Raw genomic sequence first — 10,089 nt, forward strand, 5'->3', positions numbered from 1 at the left:
ATGTATGCTTAGTATATGGTTGGATATTTGCAAGATATGTGAATTTTGGTGAATATATCTTTAAAACACATCGTCTCACATTCCTTCTGAATGCTGTTCCATTGTACATTGGTATAGTGAAATGTGACAAAACAGTAAAATAACCACAGCAGGGAAGTTCTTAAACTACTCAGAAGTGTACGTGTTGGTATACTTACATCAAGGCATTGCCATTTTCCTGAAAGTAAATTCTCAGAAGATAAAGGAGATGTTGAAATGGAGAAAATTTAGAGCCAGCTTGTTGGCTATGAATTAGAAACAGCATGGGGATCAGCCATAAAAGTAGCTGCTTTCGCCTCCTGTGACCGCATAAATTGTAACGAAGCTCTTTGTCCACAGTTTACTGCTTAAGCATTAAGAGTGTTAAATCTTTAAAACTCAAAAGTAATGCTATTGAAATTTATAAATGACACGCAGTATGTACTCCTTGATAGTTTCTCCCAAATTGATATATGTGGCAGTCCCCACTACCTTGTGAGCCTCTTGATATGTACCACCCACCCCCAATCACAAATATAGCTAGCTCCAACACAAGAACTACATTGTAACTGGTGGTTCTACTCCATGGTATTTGTACAGCTATGAGTTCCCTGCCCTATCTTCTTAACTAATCTGAGGAACAATATGAAGTACACTTCAGTGACTTGACTACTTCCTCCCTTGCAAAAGAGGAAGGACTGAAGCACTTTTGAAATGGAGCACACTGCAGAAGGAGAATCTAATTGTACAGCATATTCGGCTGCTGTACAAAAGTTCCACATTACTCCTTTCCTCCTTTTAAAAAAAAATGCAACTCACAAGTGTGAGTTAATACAAGAAGAAGAAAGCATGGGGGTGAAACAGTAGGAAAAAAGGAAAACAAACAGATGTCTCCAGTCTTTATTTGTTCATATTTAACCACATGTGTTGTAGAGACTGCCTTGCTGAGTGCACAGTTAACACTAAAATGAGAAAAGACAGAGGAAAAAACAGTTGTATAGAGAAGAAGATAAAAGAAACAGAAAATGTGCTACTGTATAATTCTCCAAGAATATTTCTCCACCAGCCAAATCAAATAAACAATTGCTCATTTGGTTTGGTAGAATGTAAATGCTGCTACTTTTATTTAGTTGTCCCAACCATTTTTCTTCTCCAATTCCTTTCTCCAGCCATTTTGCCTTAACAGCATTAACCATATGTATGTATGTGTAAAACTAACATTGTAACGTATAGTATCCAATCCTGAAACTCTAAATAAAGTTCTTCTCCCGTTTACTTGTGTACCCTCTCTGCCAAAATTATACTCCTTGCTGGTGGATCAAACTATATAATTTCCCTTTTTGAATTACTCCACTGGGTTCGCCTTGCCCCACCCTCCCCCTCGAGATTCAGAGTCCTGTCCAACAGTTTGTCTATAGATTTAATTACTTATTGTATTCCCCATTCTCTCTTTTCATGCCACCAATCTTGCAACCCCCTACTTTCCATACTATTCTCCTCTTCATGAAGGGCCATCACTATATTCTAGAATTCAGTCCTCCAGCACCATCCTTCCACATTAATTTCCATCATAAAGGCCCATATTTTCCTTAAGGTCTAAAGCCAGGCAAAATTAGAGTAAGGATCTAAGATCATAAACTACTTCTGCTACATCTGGTACATCATCTCTGCTATTACTACTTGTTTGTATCCCAGTAGCATCTAGAAACCTCAATCAGAACTTGTTGCTACATAGGCATGGTGAACCCATGTGTACAAGGAGCTTTACTCTCTAAGTAACTATGGTTTTGTCTACACTGCAGGGTTTTTGCACAAGAAGCCTTTTGCAGAAGAGTTCTTGCGCAAAAGTGCATCCGAATCTCAAAGTGCATCACAAAAGCGATGCGCGTTTGTACAAGAAAGCATCTGCACTGCATGGACACTCTTGCGCAAGAAAGCTCTCATGGCCATCAGAGAATGGCCATCAGAGCACCTGTGCTTTTTTCAATAGGGATTTCTTGTGCAAAAACCCCTCCAGCATGTCCACACCTGCCTTTTTGCGCAAGAGCTGTAGTGCAAAAAGGAGTTATTCCTCGTGGGGAGAGGAATAACTCTATCAGCAAAAAAGCCCTCTGTTCTGTCAATTTTCTTGCACAAAAACACGCTTGAGGTGTGGACACTCCGCTGGTGTGTTTTTTTTTGTTTTGTTTTTTTTCAAAAACAGCTGATTTTTGCACAAAAACCCTGTAGTGTAGACATAGCCTGTGTGTCCTAGGCAGTTTTTTCTTTTTAAGGGCCTCATAGGTCTTGAACCACAGTGCCAAAAGGCCAGTGACTTAAAAACCAATGTGAATTCTTGCAGCTTTTTCTTCCAAAATCAGTGCTTGGCAGCTTTTTTTTTTTTTTTTTTTGTGAGGTTTTTTGTTTGTTTGTTTAAGGAGAAAATAACCTTATCATACCTTTTAATTTCTCTAGGATACAGGACATCCCTGCACAGCCAATGATCCAGACACCTGCTTCATGCCAGTTTCTCCTCAACACTTCATTGATCTCTTCAAATTTTAAGATGTGCAATAGCCTTGTTTTTGTTTTTTTTTTATTTTTGTAAAGAATCATGCAGTAGTAGTATTCTTCCTGTGCAATATCTTTTTTAATGTATTTCATAGTTAAAAGGGAAGTCTAGGAGGAAGGGGAAAATTGAACAAATTCCACGTATCACTTGTGTGCAGAAATGAACTGACGAGGAATAAACATCTCCAAAGAAGACACATTCTATAGAGATGCCTGTAAGAGACTCTTCTAAATCCAAGAAGAAATACATGTTTAGTCCTGCCTGTAAGTCCATTTTGTACTGATTTGACATTTCATTCAAACTGTTGGGACTTGGGGGGGAGAGTAATTGAAAGTGCTAGTCTTAGAGTTACCAAAAAACAATTTGTCTTAATCCTTTATTCATTTGATGCAACCATTTTCCAAGAACTTAATCATCTGATACCTTTTTGGACTCCTTGATATTTATGAAGTCAATTATCAAGTCAGCATTAGTCATTGTGAGTTTGTGAATAAAATAATAGAGTTGTGATTGTCTGTCTGTCTGAACTTTGTTATGAAGGAAACCATCCTCTGTACATTATGCAAAATATTTATTTTTCTTAAAAGGTATTTTATTAACCACATCAAATCTGTTTAAAGGTATCCTAAATAGTATGGGAGATTGTTCAGTGGCTGCTAAAGAATGATGGTTTTTTTTCCCCCAGTGGTAGCCCCAGTCTTCATTTTTATTTCAGTTTTAAGTTTTTCTGTTAAACTTGCAGACAGACTTTTAGACATCCAAAAAAGATATGTTACTGGACTTTAATTCAGAAAATGAATACCCTGTGTTGCTAGGTCTCTGATATAGCGGTGGTACTGTATTGTTCTAGTAACTGAGGCTGAGCTGGAAATTCTTTATACCAGCAGGTGGGTTGTTGATCTGGAGCTCCTCCTGCTGACTAACCCCATAGTGACATGAATTCTGCAAGAAGCTACCTTTTTATACCATTGTAAATTAGGAGTAATTACAGAGGAGGGAAGGGGTGCTGACAGGAAAAAATAACAAGTGATCAAAGTTTTTGGAGATCATTTGCCAACTGTGCAATGTACAGACAAAATACAAAATATGTGATATCACACTGCTTGTTTTGAATCTAGTTTTGTACACAATGTAATAAATCATGTTTTACCTATAACTCTTAACCGTTTGTTTTTCATTTGTAAATGAGTCCATTTGAATGTATAGCACTGGCTTCTGTGTCCATCACAAGTACATGTTATCATTTGCTAACTGAACAAGAAAAATGTAGAAATCTACTGTTTCCAAGAAAATTTGAATTTATTTTAAGAGCCAGAAGTTTCGCACTAGTGATTTGTGCAAGAAAGGAAGAATATTTAAGTGCTTCAAAAGAAAAGTTAACTTTTTCACAATTTGAACTACTCTCTGGATTTAATATTGGTATGTCCTTATCCATCCAGATGTGAATGGTAATAAATCTTTTTGTTCTAAAAGCGAGGTCGTCAGATACTTATGGCAGGACACAGTACCATCTAGACCATCCCTGATGTCTATCTAACTTGCTCTTAAATAAATAAGGATACAGGAGCAGAGTGGTAAATGCTTTCTTCAGCCATCTAGTATGAGATCTGCCTAAAATCATCAATCCATTCAATGTCTCCAAAACTTGCTGTTGATTGAATGAATGTGGACACCTCTTCCATGGGACACAAACATAACTCACATAACTACTGGGCTCCACTTGCTTCAGTACATTTAGGGTACGTCTAGACTACAGGCTTTTGTCCACAGAGGTTTTGTCGACATACTGTGAACAAAGCTGTTGACGGAGAGCGTCTAAACTACAGCCAGTTCTGTCGACAAAGCAAGCCACGTGATAATGTAGACACAAAGGACAGTGTAGATGCAGAACTCTGTTGACAAAAGGCGTTATTCTTTGTAGAATGAGGTGTACTGCCGTTGACACAACTGCTGAGTTTTGTCGATGTTATGTTGACAGAACTCAGCGGTAGTGTATAGTTTTGTCAAAAGTCTTTTGTCGACAAAACCCTGTAGTCTAGACACACCCTTAGTTTGCTTCTGTTTCAGCTTCTTACTCCTCTCAAAACAAGGACCAAACTTTACTAGTAACCCCTTCTCCATGCCCAAGTTGCCAGGACAGTTGTGGTCCTCTGAGACAATGCAGTTTACTAAGATGAGGGTAAAACATATGACAACCAGAAATAAAGGCTTAAATGTTGGTCTCCTTAAAGTCCATGGTAGTTTTGCCATTGACTTCATAGGCTACAAGATTTCTTGCAACATCATGTAATTTGATTTATGCATAAAGTCCCAAAGGGAAGTCAGAGCAATATGGCCTCTCACCACTTTAGGACATCAAGCAAGGGGCTCCTTTTTCAGAAGCTTTCATATCCTAACGAATGATTTTACAGATCTTTGGGTAAGTGTATGTAGGTATTTAACTGAGACGGCCCTTCTTGTAAAACAGAAGGGAAGAGAAATCTACTAGAGGCACTTACTAAACAGATCTATGCAGGGGCAGATGACCGTTTTGCGGGGCCCAGGGCAGCATAATCTCACGGGGCCCCCCTTTGCCACGGCGCAGGGCTTTTTGAAGCGCGGGGCCTGGGGCAGCCGCCCCGCTCGCCCTGCCCTATATCCGCCCCTGGATCTATGTAAAGGGTGGACACTTCAGTGTTGAGAGAGAGAGAGAGAAACCCTAAAAGCTATTGTATGGTCCAACTATTCAAGCTGATTCATTTGCTTTGGTGGTTCTGCAAAATTTTATTCCTGCCCCATTCTAGTAGTGGGGAAGTTTTAGCCCTTGAAGATCTTTTGTTCAAATATATCGACCTTAGCCTCTTGTGAGGATTTTTTTTCCCCCTAGAATTGTTCATCCTCACTTTAGTTGGCTTATTTGCAGTGTTTTGTTTGATTGGGGGGAGTGCAGGATGGGGTAAATTCACAGTTCAAAGGCAAAAGTAGGAAAAACTGTCATGAGAGTATTAGCATAAATTTCCTGGGTCCAGGCTGGCCTCTGCAAGCTAAATATTTATTAAATGCTTCACTGTACTTGATATACTGTAGTACAGGGCAGATTATTTGAGCTTGTGCTAGTTGGCTGGTTACTTTGCACATACTTTCAACTAAAGCGCACAGTGTTTTACAAACATTGCATAAATCTCTCATGCCCAGGCTACATGGTCACTAGTGATTGTGTATGTGTCTATGTATATGATGTCCATCTCTAAAGCCTTGAAACACATCTGAAGCGAAGTAAGTGAGCATGCCTGAAGTGTGTGTAACAAGACTCATATTGGGCTTCGGCATGGCCCTATACCTGTGCCAGTGTGCAGTGCGATGGGGCCAGGAGCATATCTCAGGTTCTGAATTTCAATATTCCTCCAATGTACTGAGCCACTTTTTTGCCTGACTCTTACCCCATCTGCAGGCCAGGGTGAGGGGACAGCAGAAGACAAAGACTCACAGGACGAAGAACATGCGATTCTGCCCCTCTAGCCAGTGATGCTGGTGGACAAAATCCACCCCAGCAAACCTGAACTGCATCGGGACCTAAGGTTGTTAAAACTAGACTCCCCCATCCTCCCTGCCAATATTCCCTTCTGCTCTGGTGTTATACTCCTGAGTTTCTCAACCCCCACACATCACTTTAACATTTATAGGGTCCCCAAGCAACAAACAGCTATAAATCAATGATTGGATTGATTGCCAGTAAGCCATTATTGTGCATTTTGCAGAAGCAATAACAGATTATCAACAATCTTTGTTCATTTCTCAACCAACATGCTGTCAGTAAAGCTAGTGCTGATGTTGTGTGGACCAGAGGAAGAAGGGGTGAGTTCAGAAAGGTCCCAGGTGGGACTGCTAGTTATTTGCCCCTAGTAATAGCTGTCTCTTGAAAGATTACACCTTTTCACTTCTTATACCTACTTCTGATCATAACATCCCTTTGCACAGAAACCACACAGAATGGAGGCAAGGGTTGAGGTGGAGGGTAGGAATTAGACCCTCAGAAGGAGAAGGGAATGCTTTCTGGTTGGCTGAGGAAAAGTTGGTCACAGCTGTCCATTCTCCTTTGGAAAGTCACAGAATTTTTACCATTCCTGTGTCTGGCATCTCCTCATAGTGAGTCATACAGCATGAAATGGGGCTGAGAGAAGGAGCCTGTGTGGCAGATGCATAAATACAAGCTGGTGTCACAAAGAGGCAAAAATGACATGGTGCTGAACTAAAACAATGGGGAATAAAAATAAAGCACTGTGTCTTTTTCTTTCTCTGGTTACTTCATCATTATTAGGCAGGCACAAGGGCAGGATTTTCTGGTGAGGGCGGTGTTTGTGGTGCACATCTCCCTTTCCATCATAGCTCCTTATGCTACCCAAGAATAGGCTCAATTTCCAGTTGAGAGGCTTTCAGAAATAGGAGGCAAATTTCTGCAGACTTTGTGTAACCAAAACTCCAGTTGCATCTTGAGCTTCAATGAAAATGCAAATCATAGGTGACCAAATCCCACCATTCTGCAAGAGGTAGGCTGGTGCCCATTAGCAGAAAAATCTCTGGCATAGGTTTCCTCCACAGAAGTGGAAAGTCATCCTGGGTATCATGAAACCATACTATGTTCTCCAAAGGTTGCCCAGCTTTTCAAAAATAAATTGTACACTGGTAACTTAGCTCCTGGAGGAATTGTCACCCCTGCCCCATCCCTTGACACACTATGAACATTTCTAAAAGCATTAATCCATATATCTTACCCTTTGTAGCCAGTGCTGCTTCATAGGTTGCAAAAGTCTGACAACTCAGGGGAGTCTAACAGTCACAACTCTGGAATGCTGAAAACGATCAATAGTTGTGGCCTTCCACAAGTGAGAGAATTTATTGGCTTCTTCCAAAGGACAGAAAATAATTGTAAGCCATTCCACCAGGAGGGCAGGAGCAGCACCGGAGAGGGAGGAATACTTTGGAGAACCTGCTCAATGCACAGACATGTGATGTCTAAGTGCCATAGAGCATGGGAGGCACAGGCCTTCCACCAGGATGAGACACTGATGCATCAGTTCAGAGCTGGTTACACACCTTAGCAAACAGGGGCATGGCATAATGGAGAGACTGATAGAACTGAGGACCTAATGTGTACAGGGCCACCTGCTGTCACAGGTGCATCTCTCCATGAATCATCATTATCAGCTCCTCCAGCTGCCAACCAGCTAGCTATTGAGTGAGAGGAGCCAGTCAAGAATGCTGGACAATGATCTTGCAGGAGGTTGAGGGCCTGGAGCAGATACGATTGTATCTTAGATCTTGGCTATTGACAATGGATCATGTGATGTGTCCTGGATGGAAGCCAGTGGCATGTAGCTAAGCATAACAGTCAGTAGATGGCAGTGTTTATGTGACCATCATTTATTTGTACTATAGTGTCCAGGACGGCGTGGGCAAAAGAACCTCTACACACCAGCGCTAGGCTGCCAAGCAGGTTGATCTGACCCACATATTCTCTGCTGCTCCCTGACCCCCAGGCCAATCAGGGCCTGGGATTGAGGGAGCACACAAAGTCGTCTCTCCCGCCAGGGGCGTGCAGTGGTTAGTCAACCATCAGGGTTGACTATGTGCAGCACTCGCTTGCATGGTGGGGGCAGGGAGTGAGAGACTTCCAGTGCTTGCTCTCCTGCCCCCAGGCTCTGATTGACCTGGGGAGGTAAGGAGAGGGGGCCAAAGCATGCAAAGGCTCCTCCCGCCCTGCAGGGGGCATGCAGTGCTTAAAGTCAACCACCAGCTGGCGGTTGACTGTAAGTGCAGCGCTCCCTTGCAGGGCAGGGGTAGCGGTAGGGAGCAAGAAACTTCCGATAAGCCCCCTCCCCCCAGGCACTGATTGACCGGGGGGGGGGGGGGCGGTGAGCAGTCTCCTTCTGCTGCCTGGTGCTTGGGAACCTAGAGAGAACTGCCAGCTTTTCAGAACAGCCGGTGATTCTCTCGGGGGGGGGGGGGGGGGGGTTAGGGGCCGCAGGAGCAAAGACTTCACCACTCCCCCCCACACCCAGGCCAATCAGGGTCTGTGGGTGGGAAAGCACAGAAATGTCCTGCCCCGCCCGTTCTGGGGCAGCCCGGGGCCACTTCAAAAACGTCTGTGGTGGCCCCCTGTCTAAAATTATTGCCCACCCTGGTCCAGGACTTGGATTGCTTGCATGGGCTGGGCCAGGTTAAGGCCGGTGGTGGGGGGGGTGGAAATAATTGAAATCCCAGTGGAATTCTTCAAGGGTCTCCTTCTCATGGGTCCATATGATGAAGCTATAAATATAGTGCAAGTGAAAGAAGGGTACTAAGGGACAAGAGCTGAGAACGTACTGTTCATAAACATGTTGGCATACTGTGGGGCCATGCAGGTACCCAAAGCAGTGCCGCTGATTTGAAGGTATAAATTGTCCCCAAACAGGAAATGGTTGTGGGTGAGGACAAAGCCACAAAGCTTAGCCACCAGGTGTGCCATGGCATGATTGGGGATATTGTTCCTGACAGCTTGTAGTCCATCCTTGTGTGGAATGTTGGTGGTAGAGAGCTTCTACATCCATGGTGGCCAGGATAGTGTTTTCAGGAAGATTACTGATACTGTAGTTTCCTTTTAAGCCGGCTCCCCCCAGCACCCTCTCTTCTTTTCCCCCCACCCTTTGCTGCCTCTTTCCAAAGCAATTAGTCGAATAGTGTGTCAACTATCTGATAAGCTTTTACTTATCAGATAGTTGATTAATTGATTAGTCACTTACATCCCTCGACTGTATTGGCCTTGTTAGCACTGGTCCTACACTTGATATGTAATTCCCTTCTTTTGAGATTATATATAAAATCTCCCTGGCTCTGTAATTTCCATTCCAATGCATCTGATGATGTGGTTTTTACTCTCAAAAGCTTATGCCCAAATAAATGTGTTAATCTTTAAGGTGCCCCAGGACTTCTCATTGTTTTTGCAGACACAAGCTAACACGGGTGCCTCTCTGGGACATTCTGTATAGTATTTTTAATAGATGTTATATTGTATTGGACTTGTTTGTGGACCCTCCTTAACTCTGATGAATGCAAGAGGTTTTCAGATTCAGGACTGGGTCCCATGAAACAGCACATGGATTGGAATAAGGTAAATGGATATGCAGGAGGAATGGGGAAAGAACTCACAGCACAGAAAATGGATAGTGAAATGTCTTTATGGCTTGCTTCATTTGCAGAAAAACACAACACAGTTCAAGTAACAATGCAGCCATCTGTCACCTTGTGATAAAACAGCTCCTGTTTCCCACTTCCAAACCTAGAGCAGTTTCAGTTCTGGGCTTAGTGCTTTGTAGCAGCACAAAATGCAGGTAACATTGCTGAAAAAGAATAGCTAAAAAAAAAATCCCAAGATGGGTACATAGCCTATTCCTGAAAAGCAATTATTGATAAGGTAATTAAGAGTGAGCACTCCTGATAAGAGCTTTATATACAAGTGTGAAGAGTTAAGACAAAAGAACTGCACAGTGACTGCAGTACAACTC

General features: G+C 42.5%; 1 protein-coding gene across 6 annotated transcripts in view; it reads left to right on the plus strand.

The window, feature by feature from the left end:
* FBXO25 (F-box protein 25) overlaps positions 1-3,725 on the plus strand; it is a 68,170-nt gene extending 64,445 nt beyond the window's left edge. For all 6 annotated transcript variants that reach the window (XM_006130970.4, XM_025188607.2, XM_025188608.2 and 3 more), the window contains one exon: positions 2,473-3,725. In XM_006130970.4, coding sequence (XP_006131032.1) covers positions 2,473-2,562 — 90 coding nt within the window. In that variant the 3' untranslated portion in view covers positions 2,563-3,725. The remainder of the gene's footprint in view (positions 1-2,472) is intronic.
* The last annotated feature ends 6,364 nt before the right edge of the window (positions 3,726-10,089 follow it).

The sequence above is a fragment of the Pelodiscus sinensis genome, chromosome 3 (genome assembly GCF_049634645.1).
Source record: "Pelodiscus sinensis isolate JC-2024 chromosome 3, ASM4963464v1, whole genome shotgun sequence".
Lineage (NCBI taxonomy): Eukaryota > Metazoa > Chordata > Testudines > Trionychidae > Pelodiscus > Pelodiscus sinensis.